The sequence below is a fragment of the Bactrocera neohumeralis genome, chromosome 4 (genome assembly GCF_024586455.1).
Source record: "Bactrocera neohumeralis isolate Rockhampton chromosome 4, APGP_CSIRO_Bneo_wtdbg2-racon-allhic-juicebox.fasta_v2, whole genome shotgun sequence".
NCBI classification, from domain to species: domain Eukaryota; kingdom Metazoa; phylum Arthropoda; class Insecta; order Diptera; family Tephritidae; genus Bactrocera; species Bactrocera neohumeralis.
Genome location: NC_065921.1, coordinates 33,433,177 through 33,455,956, shown reverse-complemented (window position 1 = coordinate 33,455,956; position 22,780 = coordinate 33,433,177). Strand labels below are relative to the sequence as shown.

General features: G+C 35.6%; 1 protein-coding gene across 8 annotated transcripts in view; it reads left to right on the top strand.

Moving 5' to 3' along the window:
• Positions 1-6,030: 6,030 nt before the first annotated feature.
• Positions 6,031-22,780, top strand: part of LOC126756486 (uncharacterized) — a 64,572-nt gene continuing 47,822 nt past the window's right edge. For 6 of the 8 annotated variants that reach the window (XM_050469571.1, XM_050469568.1, XM_050469567.1 and 3 more), the window contains exon 1: positions 6,662-7,534. In XM_050469571.1, the coding sequence (XP_050325528.1) occupies positions 7,467-7,534 (68 nt within the window). In that variant the 5' untranslated portion in view covers positions 6,662-7,466. Of the gene's footprint in view, positions 6,548-6,572; positions 7,535-22,780 lie in introns of those variants that run through there. The other 2 variants (XM_050469564.1, XM_050469565.1) reach the window with 2 other exon arrangements.

Here is a 22,780-nt window from a genome sequence, read left to right as displayed (position 1 = left end):
TATTTTGTTAATATTTCTTATTTTTTAGGATTTGATGTTATTTCTTATGGACTTATTTTGTTGAGATTTTGGATTTGTACTTTTATAATTAGTGCTAGTGAATCTGTTTATAAAAATACATAATAATTATAAAAATTTATTTTTATTTAATGTTTCAATTTTGTTCGAATTTTTAGTATTGACTTTTTGAAGAATGAATTTATTTATGCGTTTAAAAAGAAGTGATCTTCTAGCCTACTAGAGAACAACGTTCTACAAAACAAGCTCAACCACATTCTTGAGCTTCTTTAGTTTTCAATAGATTTAAGATTTAAATACTTATTGTTACGCTTTACCAAGCAAATCCAATAAATTATGAAATATAGAAAAAAAAAAATTGTGGCTTCATAAGGCCCATGCTGAAGCACCTGTTTCAGGTTAAACAATTTTAGCTGGAATTATATTAAAGTTAAGAAGGTATGGATTATTGCGGGTTCTTTCTTTTTTGCAGCGGTGGGGAGTTAGAGCGGCTAAGTATAATTATGTATGAGTTAGTATTAGATTAGTGGGAGGAGTTTTAATTAGTTTAGTGTGTTTACGTTAAACTGATTTAAAGGCTCTAATTGCTTATTTGTTTTAGGGGACTTGATAACTTTAACTTATTGAGGTCTTTGTAGTTCTTACACTTTAATAATTGCTCATGGATTGTGTGCATCTGGGTTATTTTGTTTGGCTAATATCAGTTATGAACGATTAGGAAGTCGAAGTTTATTAATCAATAAGGGTTTATTAAATTTTATGCCCTCAATAATTCTGTGATGATTTTTATTAAGAACTTGTAATATAGCTGATCCTCCTTCTTTAGATTTATTAGGTGAAATTTCTTTATTAAATAGAATTGTGAGTTGATCTTGAGATACTATGATTTCTTTATCTTTATTATTATTATCTTTTTTTAGTGCTGCTTATACTTTTTATTTATATGCTGACTATAAACATGGTAAAATTTTTTCAGGAGTTATAAATTTAGATGTGGTCAGATTCGTGAATTTCTTTATATTTCTTCATTGAATTCTTTTAAATTAATTAATTTTAAAGAGAGATACCAGTTTATTTTGATTTTAACCCATTCCTCCCATTGTCCTATTTATAGGACACCATAGTAAATATTTTTTTTTTTCAAAACTGACCGTTTATTTTAATTATTTCTGTAGAAATTTATATTCATGTACTATTTTCCTATTATAATATTATTTTCTCGCTATTAAAAGTATTAACATTATTTTAATATGAATTTTTAAAACTGGTCAATTTTGTAATTTAGGTCACTACATGATGAAGAGGGACAAACAGAGGCGTTGCCAAAGACTAGGTTGTAAAAAAAACCTCGTACTTTTTGTGTCAAATGCGATAAAACACTTTGCAGTGATTGTTTTATACCTTATCATACAAAATAAGCTTAAATACGATGATAATTTTAATAAAATTGATTTTCTTATAAGCGTTATCTTTATTTTTTTCTGAGCGTATATTCCCAGTGTCCTATTTATATGACGGGCTGATTCATCAATCAAGGTATTTTTTTATTTATTTTTTATTTCATATTCTTCTTTCTTAACGTATTAAGAGCCCAAGTTACAAATTTCATCAAAAAATTCCAATGATTTCGATGCTTGGGAAGTAATGGGTTAAATCTAAATAGTTTATTTAAAATATTGATTTGTGGTGTCAATGAAATGAGTCTCATCATTTTATATCGTGAAATATTTATAAATTTGTACAATTCGATTTTTAATTTTAATGACTACTAAGTTGAATTTTTTACTTCCAGTTTGGGGTTATTATTAAATGACTATTCTTTATTTTTAGAATGAGAAGTTAGTTAGTTTAAATTCGACTAGAATTGTAAAAACTTTTGTATGAGACTGAATGTTATTATTATTTGTACTTGTATCTTGTGTTTTGTTAACTGCATCTTTGGTTATTTATTATAAAAGGGACTATATAAGAGGGTATATAAATATTAACCGTTTTATTATATTATTTTTAATATTTCTAGTGTCTATAATGCTATTAATTACACAGTACAACAGTTAATCTGTGGGGTGAGAAATTCCAAATCAGGGTGATGGTACTAGGTCAGTGTAGTAAAACCCTCAAAGGGTTTAATTTTTTCTTATGTTATAGTGAACGAAAATTGGGTACCAAATATAGTGTGTAAAAGCTGCTACAACCGTCTAATGGATTGGAAAAATAGATAATAGTGGTTCGCGAGTTATGTTAAACTACGTTTTTGCCAAAATGTTACAACTAAGCGAAAAAACATCAAGATAAGGAAGGCTCCATCAACCAGTCCGGACATTCACTCCGGTGGATGAGCGAACGAACTAGCTACAATCCGCATCAAAGCGATGTTCTTCAACAAAGCACTAACTTGCGTTCACATCTCGACGGTAGAGAAGGACTATGCGACTAAAGATGTCTTCTATGAACGCTTATAGTGCACCTATGAGAGCTGTCCAGCCAATATGTAAAAATCGTGCCTGGCAAAGGTGGGCAAGGAAGGTATCTTCAGCGCAACGGTCGGTAAATTCAACCTCCATAATAAAACATCCTGATGGGTTAAAGCTGATCGACTTCACTGGGGCCCAATATAGATTAAAAATCGCTACCTGGCTGTTCCGGATCGAAAATCCACCAAGCAGATCGATCATGTTGTGATAGACGGAAGACACGTTTCCAGTGTTTTAGACGTGGTACGCTCTGAGGCCACTATCTTATTGGCGACACAAGGAAGGTTCGACGAGAAGATGAAATCACAACAGACAACCGAACGATTTTTTATTTGACTTGTCCTCTGAGAACACTCTTCAGGAACTCGGTATAAGCGAACTGTGGGACGGTATTTCAAGCTCTTTACGTACAGCTGCAAACGAAACCAATGGTTTGCGGAAGAGAAGGTTTCAAGGCCTGTGACTGGTGCCCAGAACTTAGGTGCTTCAATTATGGAGAAACGCTTTTTCAGCCTGCTGAATGGCAATAAAAACATAACACCTAGAGATAGTGAACACAATTCCCCAATCGACAATGGAGCAGACGTTCCATTCCCCGACCATGAAGAAGTTCGAATAGCATTACCCGATGGATTGCTGGCCGAGATATTCAAATATGGCATACATCAGCTTCTTTGTAAAATATGGTCGGAAGAAAGCATGCCTGACAATTTGAGTTTAAGTGTGCTCTTCTCACAAAAAGGGAGACACCACAATCTGCGCCAACTACCGTGAGATAAGCCTCTTCAACATCGCGTATACATAGTATAAGGTTCTATCCAGCGTACTGTGTGAAAGATTAAAGCCCACAGTCAACAAACTAATTGGATCTTACCAGTGTGGCTTCAGGTCTGGAAAATCAACAACCGACCGGATTTTCACCATGCGCCAAATCTTGGAAAAGACCCGTGAAAAGATGATCGACATACACCACCTCTTCGTCGATTTCAAAGGTGCTTGTAAAAACATGAAAAGAAGCTGCCTTTATAGCGCTATGTCTGAAATTGGTATCTCCACAAAACTAATTCGATTCGATTTAATACTATTCGAAACCAAACTAGATTTCTAACACTCCTTATGGTGCGATTTCTTCAATCTAATCCTAGAGAAAATAATTCGAGCTGCAAATCTCAATAAAGAAGGTACAATGGATATAGAATCGAAGCAAATGGGTCTGGTTGTGAACGAAGGCAAGACAAAATATCTCCTGTCATCAAGCAAACAGTTGTCGCATTCGCGACTTGGCTCCCACGTCACTGTTGACAGTCATAACTTCGAAATCGTAGATAATTTAGTCTATCTTCGAACCAGCATTAACACCAACAACAACGTTGGCCTCGAAATCCAACGCAGAATAACTTTTGCCAACAGGTGCTACTTCGGACGAAATAAGCAATTGAGTTGTAAAGTCCACTCTCGACGAACAAAGGGCAAGTTCTACAAATCACTTATCACCCCCGTCCTGCTATATGGTGCAGAGGCATGGACGATGATAACATTTGATGAGTCGGCGTTACGAAGTTTTGAGAGAAAGTTTCGGCGGAAGATTTGGCAATGGCAAATACTGCAGTCGATGGAACGATGAGCTGTACGAGATATACGACGGCATTGACATAGTTAGCGGCTACGCTGGCTAAGTCATGTCTTCCGTATGGATGAAAACATTCCAGCTCTGAGAGTATTAAACGCAGTACCCGCCGGGAAAAGCAGAGGAAGAGGATGATCTCCACTCAGTTAGAAAGACCAGGTGGAGAAGGACTTGGCTACACTTGGAGTCCCCAATTGGCGCCAAACAGTGAAAAGGAAGTACGACTGGCGCGCTGTTGTAAACTCGGCTATAACCGCGTAAGGGATGTCTATGCCAATATAGAAGAAGAAGACATGTATTGACTTCCGTTGCTCTTGCAAACCAGTTTCGATCCTTGCAAGTTGCAAGAGTATGAAATGTTCGGTTACATCCGAACTTAGCCTTCCTTACTTTTTCATACTGTATTTATATTATGTTTTAAGAATATAATAATATACATACTTACATACATATATGTACATAGTATAATAAATACAAAAGTAAGTAAGTATATAAATAAATAAAAATACAAAGAATAAAACTTATCGTCTGTTCACTTTTCACTTTTGGTCACTTGTATTACCCAAAAATAGGTATTTTCCTTTCTAATAAAATAATCATAATTGTTTAATATCAGTTTAATTTTTTAATTGTAATCAAAGGATTTTATTAGACTATATAAATATGTAATGTATAGAAACGAAGATATATTGGGTGAATATAATTCCACCTAATTTATGATAAAAAGTAATTTCAAATCAAATGAAATCACATCGCGCATTAGAGCGCACTTGTGAGGACATTACATATGTCATATACATATAGTATGTACATGCATGTATATATATAATATTTCTTTCGAAATTTATTTATATTACTTCGAACCAAATGCACATACTCACAGACGTCTTCGTCTTCGATTTGCCGATTTGCCGATTTGGCAGTCGACAGTCAGATTTTGTGTTGGGTGCGTTCGTTTTTATGAATGAAAGAAAACACGGTTGCAATGAGAAAAGCTCCGCATAATTGTGCTCCTGAGAGGACCTTTCTCTCTCTCGCTGAGTGCCATAGACAACTGAACTTTCGGACGACAGGACATGCTCATTCTTTATTGATTTTCATATGGATAAGTTAAATAACAAGTCAAAGCAATGCGCCCGTGAATAAGACAGCTTTACTTACAGTGGGGAGTCCGTATTGAATAGTTCAGGTCAAAGTGAAAGTAAAAGACTAATCAAATCAAAGGTTTATTGAATAATTCCCCAAAGCTGTTAAAGTGTTACATAAAAAATATGTAGAAAAATTATAGCGGACTTAAATAAGTATTACTTATTGTGTAACAGCGCGAGGAAATGTGCTAATTGTTAAATTATTATTGCACTACGTTGGACACACACATTTTTAGATTTTGCGAAAAATGTATCCTAGCCAAATGAAGAAATAGAGGTCAAAGGAGAACCATTGATTTTATAAACTATATGTTATTTAATTTTCCATCTCCCTTCATATTGTTTGCCAAAAGCTGCTAAATCGAAGTTACAAAAGTGCATATTTTCTTTAATAAAATGTAATTGCTTAATTGATATTTGCAAAATGTAAAGTGCAAAGGATTCCGACTTGGTGAACCATTGCACACCTGCACAGGGGTGCTCCTGAAACATAAAGTCATAGTTATCCGTATGCGTACATATGTATGTTCAGCCGTATGTATGTATGTACATGTATACAAGTACAATAAGTCACTTTGAGTATCGGAATTTTAGGTACAATGGGAAACTGAAGGATGTGTTAAGTGCTTTTTTTCGGTATGCTCCGTGCTCGATACAAGCGTGTATATGTGTGTGCGTATGTATATAATTCATAAATATATATGTACATATACATATATGCATACCGATATGCTTGCGTAGATATGTATAGATCACAGTATGTGCAGTGCTGTTCGCGATGACGAAGAAAGTGAATGTGCATCACTCATATTCAATGAAAATGAAAACAATTACATAATCAAATAAAATTCTTCATTCAACAGAAGCGCAGTTTCACAAATAGTTAAAAATTAATGTAAAACCACGTACCTGTTTGAAATTCAAAGCGTTAAAAAGTGAAAAACAAAAAATTAATTAAAAAATATAAATCGCCACCGTAGCATTTACTAATCCCAAATATTGAAACTTACAAATCTAGTTGTACGAAACGCGTCAGTTTTTCACAATTTAAAGAAAGCAGTTATTTAACCCGAAAAAATCGAAAATGCAGTGCAGCGGTAAAAGTGTGAAAATGTTACGCTGCTTCGGAAGTTCGAAATAGGGAGCATGCCAACAACATAAGTTATATAATTATTACAGTGCCGATTATACCACAGCTTTGTTACAACACGAAATGTACGTTCAGTGCACGAATTGTAACTGCTTTTGGCAAAACACTTAAATTAATGTAAACGAATAAGGTATTTAACCAATGAAATAAATAGCTAAATTTAATATCACAATTAAAGAAACAACACACAATTAATTTTAACGCTCAAATACTTATTTTGTATGTCATTAATATACATAATTAGCGATTATGCCAATATTCTTAACCGATTACGTACATATAAACGTAACAATTACCGTAGTAACTAGCAACATCGATACTATTCCCTGCCTATTTAATAATTGTAAAAACATATGTGCTTAGCAGTTCCCATTAGAAATTCAAGTGCTATTGTACCTACACCTCTACAGTAATACATATATACATACATATATATATATATACTATATCTATATATAGTAAAGTAACAAATTTACACGAGTACGTATAGTTTATATTCGTTTTTCGTACTGTACCCACCAAAACCACAATAGAATCTACAACGACAACGAAAACCCCTTATACCGCAATACACAGGACGCGCCAAAGGACTACGGAAAAGCAAAGCACAATTACAAAGTGAAAGTGCAAAGTTGAATGAAATCAGGTGCATCTGCGACACCACCCAATCAGACAGCTACCCACCACCACCCCACTACCGTTCAACAGAGGAGAGCTAAATGAAGTGAAGTCCTGCCTCAGAGCTCGTACAAAGTATAACTACTTCAAAATGTACGACAACATATTTGTTTCCGCATCTATGTAATCCATATGCAGTACGTATGTACATATGTATATGTTGCTGTAGACGTACATTCATACATATATCAAGGATATTCGTAGAAACACGTACGTTTAGCGATAAAACCGTGAAACTTTCGCCAACTCAGTTATAAAAGTAAACGATCGGAAATAAGGTAGTGAAAGGTATGGTGACATTTAACTGCGCTTGCAGTGTGAGCAGTGTCCCGCATACCGAACGTTCACGCTGAGCTTCTTGTGAAGATAAAATGCACGTTAAACATACTCAGCGCAGAGTTAGTGGACCTGGAGCATTTGGAACATCCAACAATCAATGGTATGATATCCATTATTGTGTGTGTTTATTCTATTGATGCTATACTCACAATTTTCATCAACAAATCCTTTTTATTTCACATACATACATTCATAATCACATGCATTCATACATATATGAAATAATTACCTTATATCTTGGCTTAAAACGCACACATTCGAATACTCGTATAACGGATCAACCATAAACATTGCAATAAGTAGATTTAAATGATATTGTTGTTGCTTAATAGAATTTTTCAGTTTTCGCTTCATTGATTCGTTAGTGGATGGTTCGTTGTATTATTTTAATGATTTGCAATGCAAATAATGGTGCAACACATGCATACAAACGGTCACATGGAGCAATACAGGTCTCCATACAAACAAAACAACCTTAAAATTTGAATGCAAGTTGCTTCTACATTTTCATTATAGTGATAACGGCAAGCAATCATTTAACTTAACTGATTGATTCATTCCTGATAAGTTTTGTGTTTTTTTCGATATTTTCACTCAATACTTTCAATTATATATCACAAAATTTTTAAATCGGCATTTTAAGGCCTTTTGATAAAATGTTAATAATACATCAATATATGAAAATTACGTACGATTCAAGTCCGTTATTTTCACTCAATACTTTCAATTACACATCACAAAATTTTTAAATGAGCAGCGAATCGTTGTTTCTTTAGCATTTGAAGGCCTTTCGCAGATATGCTATACAGTCACACAGTTAATAATACATACAACATATGAAAATTACGTACGATTTAAGTCCGATTACCAAACCATTAGACACATTACACACATCCGAAGAGCAAATCCGAACAGCCCCTGTTTCTGCCTGTGTTTCTTAAGCAAAATAAGCAAAAAACGAAGTATGTTTGTATATACATAAATCAAGGAAGGAATATAGTGTAATATCACTTCTATGTGATTAATATATTTTTAACACATATGTAGTTTATTCTGCAAACTTTTTAGTAGTACGAGAATGTCATTCCACTTGTTCCGGAAGACTGTACAAATTAGTGTCCGACCGATGCACCATTTTTGGCCGATGCTGATGCCAATTTGTTAAAAAACAACTATCCCAATATTATTTCTAAATTTATTTAGTAACTAGTATAACAAAAGAAAAGGATACAACAACATCACAAAATAGACATAAATAAATATTTATTGAAAATTCTTTCCATTACAATATTTCGCTCGATAGTATTTTTCTTTTTTAATATAAAATAAATATTTCAGTCGAAATTACATTTCCTGGTGGCACTCATAGTAGCAACAAAATTACATAATTTAATATTGTAATGTATAAAAAGAAGCTATTCGCGTTTTCTCCAAGCAAATTGGTTAACACCCATGTGATGGCCTGTATTTTTATGAGTTTTTCTCTACGAATAGTGAACAAATAGAGCTTTAAGTTTATTTACATTTACTGTGCCCAAAAAATAAGGTGACATTTGAATTTAAACTGCGTGCGTCGAAGGATTTGGAGAATTATTTTTTTTTAGGTTGGTAGTACTGTCAGTCACATTTATGTCAAATTTCTTGTCAAAATATTCATTAGTGTTTGAGATACTTGTCGTTTTGTGAGCTGCTAAAAGTGAGTTTTTCGTTTTTTGCGATGTCGAAATTTGTTGAGCAAAGAATTTGCATTAAATTTTGTATACGGAATCAATTTTCTGCTGCGGATACATTGAGGATGGTGCAGAAAGCCTTTGGTGATGAGGCTATGTCTAAAAAAAATGTTTACAAGTGGTATAGTGAGTTCCAAGCCGGCCGTGAACGTGTCGAAGACGAAGAGACGTTCAACAAATCAACGATTTGGTGTTGAAAAACCGTCGATTAACAATTAGAGATCTTGCTGATGAAGTTGGCATATCGAAAGGCTCAGCCAATACCATTTTGAAGGATGTTTTGGGCCTCAAGCGCGTCAAATCTCGACTGGTACCGAAAACATTGAATTTTTTTGGAAAAAAGGCGTCGCGTTGAAGTGTGTGAAACGATGCTTTCCGAATACCAGGGTGTCATGAAACGCATTATAACTGGCGATGAGACTTGGATCTATGCTTACGACCTCGAAACAACCGATCAATCGAGCGAATATCGTGCCAAAAGAGAGCCGAGACCAAAAAAATCGCGCCAAAGTCGCTCAAAAATCAAGGTCATGTTGACTGTTTTCTTCGATTATCGTGGTGTTGTGCATTATGAATTCCTTCTAACCGGTCAAACAGTCAACAAGAAATATTATTTGATCGTTATGCGTCGTTTGCGTAACGCTATCAGCCTAAAAAGGCCGAAATTGTGGAAAGACAATTCTTGGTTTTTACACCACGATAATGCACCATCCCATACTGCCCTCGTAATTCGTGATCATTTCGCCAAAAACTCAACCCATATCGTTCCGCAATCACCGTATTCACCTGATCTGGCGAAGTGCGACATTTGGCTGCTCACCAAGCTCAAAAGACAGCTCCGGGGACACCGTTTTTATACGATAAGAGGAGATTCAAGCCGCAGCGAAGACGGAACTGAAGGCCATCCCGGAAAGTGACTACAACCAGTGTTTCGAAGATTGGAAAATCCGTTGGGATTACTTTGAAGGGGATGAAATTGATTTGGAAGAATAAATAAAGAATTTTCAAAATAAATACAATGTCACCTTATTTTTTGGGCACAGTAGTATGTTCCGTCAAGCCGTGTTTGAGAAACGATGGAGGAAAGTTTGAAAAAAAAAACAGTTTTAAGAAACACTCGTTTAAAGTTTCAACTCCGCCACTCAGCGCTCCGCACAGCTCCTTCTTCCAACTGCTGTTAAAAATTACTTCGAATTAAAAAAAATCGATTTTCTACCGTAGTGTAGACATTTTAAGAAATCAATAAAAAGAAAAAAAAACATGGAATGGCATCCGAAAAAAGTACAAAGAATCGGCTAAGGAAATGGACACTAATACAAATACATATGTATAACAACAAATCAAAAAACACAGAGAGAAAGTGCAGACATTTTCAAAAATTTCAAGAATATTTAAATTCATTAGAGTTTTACGCGTAAATTAAATATAGTGTTAGTTTACGTGGTTAAATACTTATACGCTTTGATCTTACTTACTATAAATGATCCGAATCGAAAGCCAATCCACCTTTAGCAAAAGTTTAATGTCCGTTTGAGTCAGATTTCAATGTTTTGTATTTATCTATATTTTATTGTTACTGAAATAAGAAAAAACGTGAACTTTGGTTGCACCGAAGCTAGAAAACTTTTCACAAATATGAAAGTATCAAAAACTTGATTTCTATCGGTCCGATTTTATGGGAGCTAAGTATATACATACTTTGTTGATCATATCTGACCATTGCTTCTGTTAGTAATTTATGTAAAATTTCGTGAAAATGTCACTTTATAGGATCTCTCACGTTTCCTTCTAGATTCTTTAAACTTCGTGGACTTAATATACCCCGTTCAGGGTATAAAAATACGCAAAGCGACTTATGGTTCATTAAGGTGAAATTAAGACACTTTTGTTGCGGTAACTCGTTCTTTGTAGGAGAGAGGGGCGATGAGAAAAGGGGAGTGGCACCGAGTTGCACGTGCGAGGGTAATACTTGTGATCTCGCTTTGTGATTTTGTTCGTAACACTTCGCTGATATGTAATTCGGCATTACTTTTCAGTTTGAATTCCAAAAATTTGCAATCCTATCAAAGGTTGCGTAAAATTTCAAATGAAAATTTGTTGGGAAAAGTAATTTATTGGGTAGTCTAAAAAGGCTTTTCGGTTTTCTAATCAAACCTCAACTTAATTTTTTAACATTTATACTGGTAAATAAACAAATATGTACCATTTTGGTCCACCACTTTTTGCCATTTTTCCGCTAGAGTCATTATTCCATCAGTGTAAATCGAAATTTCGAAATTTTCAGAACGGAAGCGTGCGAACCATTGTTGTGCTACACGAGCTGATACAGCATCGTCTTCGTAAACTTCGCAAACTTCATTGGTGGTATTTTCATCCATTTTTGAACAGTTTAAAATTTTTTCAACTTCCCCGAATTTAATTTGTTTTTGGGCTCAAAGAAGCTTAAAATTTCACCTTTTCAACACTATATGGTATGTAGGTTGCTATATATATTTCTGGCCTAATAATGTAAATAGGCATATTTATCAACGAAAATGGTTCTTTTTTTTTTTTTTTTTTTTTTTTTTATTTTTGTCGATTGCTGTTTTGTTTCGGGCTCATACGCATAGATCCATGATTCGTCACCTGTGACGATCTTATAAACGTCTTTTGAAGCACCGCGATCGTACTTTTTCAGCATTTCTTTACACCAATCCACACAATCCACACGAGCCTTTTTTTGAGCGATTGTCAAATTGTGCGGGATCCAACGGGAACAAACCTTTTTTACGGCCAGGTGTTCATGCAATATCGAATGTATGCTGGTGGGAGAAATGCATAGGCATGCCCCTATCTGAAGGTATGTCACATGACGGTCTTGCATTATCAGTTCACGTACGGCATCGATGTTTTCTGGCACAACGGCTGTTTTTGGACGACCTTCACGGAATTCGTCTTTGAGCGAGCGTCGGCCACGATTGAATTCGTTGTACCAGTTTTTCACAGTGCTATAGAATGGTGCTTCATAGCCATACAAAGATTTTAGTTCATCGATGCACTCTTGTCGTGATAATCCACGTCGAAAGTTGTGAAAAATGATCGCACGAAAATGTTCACGAGTTAATTCCATTTTTTGGCCGAGATGAATTTTTAATTCCCTGTAAATAAAACAATTCACGATTAAATGACAAAACGTTCTGAGTGATGTTATGCTAAAAAATGTCAAACTTTCCAATGGAAATGTCAGATTGCACCTGGCAACACTTAGTGTTGCCCTAGGCCAGAATATATATAGCAGCCCTCGTATGATACAATGTGATGGATAGCAATGGAGATATATGACTACAACGACATCTATTGACAAAATACGAAAATACTTTTTCGACTATCCAATATTATATACTTTCTGTATGTAAATGCAAATACATGAATAAATATGCACAATGTAACAAAAAATAGTTTATGAGAATAAAATTTATTTAATGAAAAATATTTTTGTTTTTGTACCGCGTAATTGAAGTATACGAGTTTTGGAGAAAATGGCATGAAAGACAAGTCTATCCGCAGAGGAGAGCTAAAATTCCTTGCTCACTTTAGATTTATATTATGCCAAGAGATATATACGGTTGTCTTTGAAAGATGTGGGGAGATTTTAAAGCATTTTCGACAAAATCTTGATCGCAGTTAAGATGATTTTCATTTCTCATTTCAAAACTTTATATTAAAAAACGTAACGAAAGAATTCGATATTCGTTGTTCGACAAAATTGTAAATCTTACCAATCTTAATTGGTATCTAACTTAAGCTATATTGGTATTATCGTATAGGTAAACACTTAGTCCGATATATTTATATTAACATCCATCTGATTAATATAAATCTCAATACTAACCATATAACAACTGTAGTTGTAGGTGTTACCAACAACCTTTAGGTGAACATAACTATCAAACTCTGTGGCAACATGTTACGGAGCATAAAAAATTTTATACAAAATGTATACAAAAATCCGCACCTTTAGTTGAGTCCCTACCCATACTGCTTAAGAGCATGTTACCAACAATAACTCATTGATAGCTGCCTATTCTTAATTAACTTATTAAATAGTAAGTAATAATATGATTTTGCTTTTTGAATTAAGTACTCGTACATATACACATATTCACAGACCATCGCACTTACATAAGTAAAGTTTATTGAGGAAAAATATCTAAAATAAATAATTTTGTGTCTTACCATGTTTTCAGGATTGGTATAAGGAGAACAATTAAGGTACAAATTGACAGATTATTTTAAATATTTTCAATATAAAATCTTTTTATGCTTCCTCTAAATCCCATATTGAAAGCTTTTTTAATATGATTTAGTTGGCTTCCGTACTTTGCATATTCCATCACTATTGCTATTTTTCAAATCCTATCTAAGAACAGCCATACATACATACGTAAATCTATGTATGTACCTTAGCTATTTCTGATATACTTGTATTCTAATATAGTATGTATATTTATACCATAACCAATTTCTTATTTTAAAACTGCATAATTTAACGGTAATAGATAAATTTCCTTCCATTTGACATAATAACTACTTTCATACATACACAATTGCTTTTATACACACCTACATGCAGTAACTGCATAGCATAGCATATTTTTTCAAATTTTGTCATTGCAAAAGTTTGTGCAATGATATTTTTATTTTGGCCCCTCTTGCATTTAGAAAATCATTACATTAGCATCAATTCATTTTAGGGTCCAATGTGCACATAAATTGCACTAAATAATCTTATTTAACATTTCGTTATTTTTCTTTTCTGAAGAGATAAACCCGATTTCTTTATCCCTAATATAAAATATGTAAATAAAATTGACTATAATTCCTTACTCTAACTAACAGAAGGTCAGACGACACATTCCTTTACTCAAATATCTCAATCAGATAGCTCTTAGTGCTTAGTTCGAACAAAGTTGCGTTAGAAAAATAGTTTAATTTTTTCTTAAATTCTTATATTATAGAGTTTGCAGAAGTAAGGTTCCTTCATCGTTCATCGTGAAGACATAAAAAGCAATAAAATACATACATTTATTGAGCGAGTAAAGTCGTTAACTAATATTTACGGTATGTAATTAAATACAAGATCGTAAAGCAAGAATATTACGATAAATATAAGAAATAGCATGTGTACCGTTATTATTAACTCGTACCTAAATTTTAACATGTACACGGATCGAACTTATGCAAATATAGTAGTACTACTATGTACAGGGTAATCATAATCACTCTACCATATACGTAATAAATTTTATATAATCTTTATTCGAGCGTATGTGATTTTTAATATCTCACTTCCCTCAAACCTTCGTCCTTAAAGCACGAAGTTCCTTCGCACGTTTTTCCACTTTCTAATATTGATAAGCATTTTGGAAACATTTTTTCAGTAGTATAATTATACACTGTGTAAACTTCCAAACGAAAAAATTCAGCATTTGTTTTTTTTTTACTTTTGGCATGATCTAACGTTTTATTTATTTTTCCTCGGTATTAGATATAACTAATTTCGAACAAATCTTGTCCAATTCACTTAATTTTTTTAACCTAGCACCTTTCTTTTTACCCAAACATTTTCTCGCAATAAACTTGTCCGAGATATCTAAATCTACAAATAATTGAACTATTTGCATTTTTAAAATACAAAATGGTAAATAAAACTTGTTTTGGTGTCACATAAAAATAATGACAATAAATATCTTAATTAATTAATATATTATATATAATTTATAATAAAAGTAGAGCCTATAGACAAGGTAGATACAATTAAAGTAATGTACTCTGTGACTTCTTTCGGATGGAATTGGATATATCAAATATCCTTATAATTCGTTTAGTAACGGCAGTGAACAAACAAATTGCAATTATGCTCCCAATTAGTCGCGTATTAAAATATTTCCACTCACACTCATACTATATACGAGTACAATAGGCATTTTTATATAGCATGATACGACATTATTTTACTTTAAATTTAAGCATTTTCTTTAACTCTCTTATATTGTATGTAAATACGATGTTATTTAATTTTGAAGTGTAAAGTATCTTGATTTACAATAAAAATTGAGCTTACCATCACGTACAAATTTCAGCGGAACAGTTCACTGCTTTAATATCCGAAATACTCACCTTTATTAAACAATCAAGTCAGTAAACTTGTTATAAGGGTCACGTTTATTTCTTCTTCTTCTTCTTAATTGGCGTAGACACCGCTTACGCGATTATAGCCGAGTTAACAACAGCGCGCCAGTCGTTTCTTCTTTTCGTTACGTGGCGCCAATTGGATATTCCAAGCGAAGCCAGGTCCTTCTCCACTTGGTCCTTCCAACGGAGTGGAGGTCTTCCTCTTCCTCTGCTTCCCCCGGCGCGTACTGCGTCGAATACTTTCAGAGCCGGAGTGTTTTCATCCATCCGGACAACATGACCTAGCCAGCGTAGCCGCTGTCTTTTAATTCGCTGAACTATGTCAATGTCGTCGTATATCTCGTACAGCTCATCGTTCCATCGAATGCGATATTCGCCGTGGCCAATGCGCAAAGGACCATAAATCTTTCGCAGAATTTTTCTCTCGAAAACTCGTAACGTCGACTCATCGGTTGCTGTCATCGCCCAAGCCTCTGCACCATATAGCAGGACGGGAATTATAAGCGACTTATAGAGTTTAGCTTTTGTTCGTCGAGAGAGGACTTTACTTTTCAATTGCCTACTCAGTCCGAAGTAGCACCTGTTGGCAAGAGCAATCCTGCGTTGGATTTCCAGGCTGACATTATTAGTGGTGTTAATGCTGGTTCCTAAATAGACGAAATTATCTACAACTTCAAAGTTAAGACTGTCAACAGTGACGTGAGAGCCAAGTCGCGAGTGCGACGACTCTTTGTTTGATGACAGGAGATATTTCGTTTTGCCCTCGTTCACTACCAGACCCATTTTCTGTGCTTCCTTGTCCAGCCTAGAGAAAGCAGAACTAACGGCGCGGGTGTTGAGGCCGATGATATCAATATCGTCGGCATACGCCAGCAGCTGTACACTCTTATAGAAGATGGTACCTGCCCGATTAAGTTCTGCAGCTCGAACTATTTTCTCCAGAAGCAGGTTGAAGAAGTCGCACGATAGGGAGTCGCCTTGTCTGAAACCTCGTTTGGTATCGAACGGCTCGGAGAGGCCCTTCCCGATCCTGACGGAGCTTTTCGTGTTGGCCAACGTCAGTTTACAAAGCCGTATTAGTTTTGCGGGGATACCAAATTCAGACATCGCGGCATAAAAGCAGCTCCTTTTCGTGCTGTCCAAAGCAGCTTTAAAATCGACGAAGAGGTGGTGCGTGCCGATTCTCTTTTCAAGGGTCTTTTCCAAGATTTGACGCATGGTGAATATCTGGTCGGTTGTTGATTTTCCAGGTCTGAAGCCACACTGATAAGGTCCAATCAGTTTGTTGACGGTGGGCTTTAATCTTTCACACAATACGCTCGNTAGANCCTTATATNCGATGTTGAGGAGGCTAATCCCTCGGTAGTTGGCGCAGATTGTGGGGTCTCCTTTTTTATGGATTGGGCATAGCACACTTAAATTCGAATCGTTGGGCATCCTTTCGTCCGACCATATTTTACAAAGAAGCTGATGCATGCTCCCTATTAGTTCTTCGCCGCCGTGTTTGAATAGCTCGGCCGGTAGTCCGTCGGCCCCTGCCGCTTTGTTGTTCTTCAGGCGGGCAATTGCTATTCGAACTTCTTCATGGTCGGGTAATGGAACGTCTGCTCCATCGTCATCGATTGGGGAATCGGGTTCACCTTCTCCTGGTGTTGTGCGTTCACTGCCATTCAGCAGGCTGGAGAAGTGTTCCCTCCATAATTTAACTAAGTATGCTCTGGGCATCAGTGACTAGATCACCTTTAGGGTTCTACAAGAGTATGCTTCGGTCTTGAAACCTTCTGTAAGCCGCCGCATTTTTTCGTAGAATTTTCGAGCATTACCCCTGTCGGCCAGCTTATCAAGCTCTTCGTACTCACGCATTTCGGCCTCTTTCGTCTTCTGTCTGCAAATGCGTCTCGCTTCCCTCTTCAACTCTCGGTATCTATCCCATCCCGCACGTGTAGTGGTCGATCGTAACGTTGCGAGGTAGGCAGCCTGTTTTCTCTCAGCTGCGACACGGCACTCCTCGTCGTACCAGCTGTTCTTTTGCTCTTTCCGAAAACCAATGGTTTCGGTTGCAGCTGTACGTAAGGAATTTGAAATGCCGTCCCACAGTTCCCTTATACCGAGTTGTTGACTAGTGCTCTCAGAGAGCAGGAGTGCAAGCCGAGTAGAAAATCGTTCGGCTGTCTGTTGTGATTGCACTTTTCGACGTCGAACCTTCCTTGTGTTTGTTGGCGTGCGTTTTTTGCTGTACAGAGGCGAGTGCGAATCTTAGCTGCAACAAGATAGTGGTCCGAGTCGATGTTAGGACCTCGGAGCGCACACACATCTAAAAAACTGGAGACGTGTCTTCCATCTATCACAATATGATCGATCTGGTTGGTAGTTTTTCGATCCGGAGACAGCCAGGTAGCTTGATGAATCTTCTTATGCTGGAATCTAGTACTACAGATAACCATATTTCGGGCCCCGGCGAAGTCAATCAGCCTCAACCCATTTGGGGATGTTTCGTGGAGGCTGAATTTACCGACCGTAGTGCCAAATATACCTTCTTTGCCCACCCTGGCGTTAAAGTCGCCAAGCACGATTTTGACATCGTGGCGGGGGCAGCTCTCATAAGCGCGCTCCAAGCGCTCATAGAAGGCATCTTTGGTCACATCGTCCTTCTCTTCCGTCGGGGCGTGGGCTAGACGTTCATTCACCGGAGTGAATGATAGTACTCGTCGACGGAGTCTCTCCCACCACGAATCCAACACCAAACTTGCGCTCCTTTATATGGCCACTGTAGTAAATGTCACAAGGACCTACTCGTCTCTGTCCTTGTCCCGTCCATCGCATTTCTTGGACGGCGGTGATGTCAGCCTTTATTTTTGCGAGGACATCAACCAGCTGGGCAGCGGCACCTTCCCAATTAAGGGTCCGGACATTCCAGGTGCATGCCCTCAAATCGTAGTCCTTATTCCGTTTGCCATGGTCGTCATCAAAAGGGGGGTCTCTCATCCGAGGCTGTTTAAACTTTTTCATTGGTATTGTTTTTTACGTGGCGGGTCCCAAGCCCAGCGCACAACCCTATGTAGGGAATGTTTCGCCTTCTCACATTAGCTCGCCTTCGAACGGAGGTTCTTAGGCTACCCAGAGGATACTTGGTCAAAGACCGGAAGTAGTGAGCTGCTTGAGCCATGTGTAAAAGAATCGTTTCTGGCCACTCCCAAGTGAATGGCGATCAGAGAACTTTCCTCACTTGCGTGAACTTCTACACATGACTCCATCCTCCCGTTCGGTCACGTTTATTTACGCATTGGAAATAGATGAAAATTTAAATTAAACAATGGCTCGTTGAAAAGACTGCATCGATTCTGATGCTGTGTAAATAGTACAATAAGAGAAACCGTTAACTACGGTTACAGCGAAGTTAGAATAAAAATGTTTTCATACAAGAAATAAATTTTGATCATACGGTTTGCTTGGCAGCTATATATAGCACGTTGCCCGATCTGGAAAATTTCTTGTGATATTTTATCGTTGCCTTGGACAATAATCCACAGTAAATTTCGTGAAGATATCTCGTCAACTAAAAAAGTTTTCAAAATAGGTACTTTATTTTGAGCCTTCAGTTTGTATGACAGTTATGTGCTATAGTGAGCCGATATGAGCGGTTCGTATAAGGAACGTGTGAAAAATTTTAAATTGACATCTCAAAAACTGAGGGAATAGTTCGACGTTTACTTCTGTCAGTTACAAGCAGTTGGGACAAAATTCATATACCATAATCAGCGTATAATGAATATCAATTACTTTTGAAATTTTGGGTTTCCTAAACCATCTATCTACTGTATTCAATAATAAATATTTGGGAATAGTATGCTTCATCAAGCTGCCTCAGTGGTTCAGAGCTTACGTTGAAAATATTTCATGCCTTTAAAATATTATTATTTTATAGAAATGAAATGATTGAAATTCCCCAACTTATGAGCTTTTTATAGAATAAACGATGTGTCATTATCGGGATATATACATAGTATATAGTATAATAACATCTTTTTTATACATATTTCATATCTCTTATGGAAACAGTCATAAATATGCAATATAAAAGTACTATGTTGGAGGCACATATCATTATTTGTGTCTCTCAATTTCAATTGGGAATACCAAGAAATCTTATTCAACGCGATTAAAGTAGAAGTATAAGTATACATCAATTGATTATATTTTATATTCTCCTGCAATATATTGTATCATAAAACTAGTCAAGATAGATATGTAGTTATATATAAATTATCAGGATGACAAGACGAGTTAAGTTCTGACTGTCTGTCTGTTGAAATTGCATTAACTTGTCATTAACTAAGCTCCAAATTAAGAAATAAAACAATTATATGGTACAGGAGATCGCAGTAGTGATGGCACCTGCAAACTGCGCAAAAGCCAGGCAAAAGTTTTTCTGGATTATAACCATGGTTATCCTGAAAACAACTAAAAAGTCGCCACCTCTCTAAATAAATTTGTCAGAAGAGATAAATTTCACAAATGAGATGATAATAAATGCCATCTTAAGTCTAAAAATTGGCAAAATCGGAACATAACATAATGTATGCGATCTAACTTCTAAAATTTGTAGAAATCCGAACTACTGGATATGTAGACCCCAGCGTTTAAGGCTGACTTTTTACCGAAAATATATGTAAATTTTATTGAAATCACGATAGAATTTTTTCTGATAAAAATCTGCGCTTGTGGACTAAATTGGTGAAATCGGTTCAATACTAAATAATCTAGCCCCCATATACCTTATATAGAGATATTCGAACCGCCTGACTAGTAGCCTGATAGTTTTTTCGGTAAATATATGAGTTATCTTAATGAAATTGAGAGAGCGGGTTTCTCTAATAACGGTGCATTTTTGTATCTAAAATTTGATGAAATCGAGTGAAATTTTGTTCTAGCCTTCAACTAACTAACATCAAAATTTTTAAACATCCTCCTTAGATATTGGTTATGGTATGTATTACCATATTATTAATTTAAACTCAGAAAGCATATTTTTCTGCTAATAATACTATTAGCAATGAAAAAATAGACAAAAATCAGGTCAATGGTACCCTATCTTCCATATATACATACATACTTAATATAACATTCTCAAACTTCCGGTTTTTATACCGATCACTCAATATGTAAGATTTCTTAGAAAAATTAACTAAATGTACATATAATATCGGATATACTTCAGTTTAATGCCGAAAATGTGTTAAAATAGTTGACAAATTATCTCAAATTCCATATACCACATATGTACATACATATGTATAATGATTTCATTATATTTTATTTTAACAAACCTTTTGCGGCATATGTTAGTCAGGTTAAATATTTAAAAAATTGCTTGATAATTTTCGAGTATATCTGAGCAATGTCAAAAATGAATGCCACAATTCTCGACGTTTTTTTGTCCCCAATATATCCTTAATAGCGAAATCCGACCTTCCTGTTAACATTAAACCTTTTAGTTTGATCAAAATGCGTGATGTTTTCATGAAATTAGTAAGTTGACAAGCTCTCTTTGGTTGAGCTCATATCATATATACATATGTATATGTATAAGTATGTATGTACATATGTTAGTATACAAATGAAGGAAACGAATAGAAAGAAAAAATTCATTTAAAGAATATTGGGAATAATAATATTTTATTTTATTGAATACAACAGCAAAGATATTTCAATATTTTATAACTAGTAGAGCATTCCTGGATATAAATTTCTTTTAAATTATATTTGCTCTTGCTAAAGCATTTCGTTGATCAATTGATAAGATGCAGAGAGCACAGCGACAGCGAACTCTAAAAAGCTCTGGTAATAAAGCAAATTTGTGTTTGAATAGCGCAAAGTTGACAGAGAGAGCAACGATCGGTCGCGGGACTTACATACGAACGTGTGTTGCTTACTCATCTGTTTTCAACAAATATTAATTTATGGCTTACGTTTTGTGGCAAATATTTAGACGCCAGCTTCTCTACTTCACCTCGTATATACGACATCGAAACTAGCGTTGCCGTTTTGGTGCGATCGAACCAAAATTGGTAGTTTCCTATGTTTTTGATATACATGAAAGTTAACCTTTAAAATTTGTTCGCTTAAAATTTCAAATATTCTTGGTTGCAATACATAGTAACTAAAAAACAAGTGGGGAAGGGCTAAGTTCGGGTGCAACCGAACATTTTATACTATTGCAACTTGCAAGAATCAAAGTCAGGGAAATACTTTAAAGTGTAAAACCAATCATATGGAGTAAAGTCAGCCGGATGTTTGAAAATCCTGTTAATAGTTATATAGGGGCTAGGTCAAGTTTTCGCTCAAATTTATCTATTTTTGCCACAAAGATACACAGTTGTGAGTAAAACACGCTCTCTTATTTTTATTGGGATAACTCACATGTTGGCCGATATATACGGGACGAAGTCACCTGGAAGTTCGAAAATCCTTATATTAAGTATATGGTGGCTAAGAGAATTATTGGTCTGATTCAACCCATTTTTGACATACAGACGTACCCTTAATTTCAGTTATATATATCACACATTGACCCATATTTTCGATCAAAAGTCAAATATAGGTACAGGAGTCTAAATATTCGGTACCTAGGGGCCTTTTATATTGATTGCTTCTTGATTTGTGTACTGCGAATTGAACGAATCAAGTGGAATTTAAAATTGTGCTATATGGGAAGAAAGCGTGGTTGTTGTTTGATTTCGTCCATTTTAACAATGTGACATAAGAATGTGAGAATAATGCTACGTACCAAATTTCGCCGAAATCGGTTGGTCAGGTCTCCAGATATGGGATTTTTCTAAAAAGTGGGCGGTGCCACGGCCATCGTCCAATTTTCACACCACATCTCCAATAAAGCTCATTCATACCATCTCTCTGGCGTATTTAATTATAGATTTATCGGGCTTTTAGTAGTTTTTAAGAGTACCGTTATATGATTTTATCCTTTTTCACACTATCGGTAGAAGTACTTATAAGATTTGTATTCAGCAAATTAGGTTGTTGTAGCTGAAGTGGTTTAGGAGATATACTACTGTGATCAAATTGAAGGACGATTTTTTAATTTATACTTTGCGTGTTTTTCGAATCGGTAAATTTCTTTTCTGGTAGTACTGTTAGTGACATCTATGCTAAATTTCACGCCAAAATATTCATTAGTATTTGAGATACGCGTCGTTTTGTGAGGCTCTGAAAGTGAATTCTTCGATTTTTGCTGAACAAAGAAATGCGGTAATGCACCATCTCATACTGCATTGGTTATTCGTGATCATTTCGCCACATTTTCAACTAATATCGTGCCGCAACCACCGCATTCGCTTGATTTACCTTCGTGTAACTTCTGGCTATTCAGCAAATTCACGTGACCACTCCGAGGACACCGTTTTGACTCAATTAAGGATATAAAA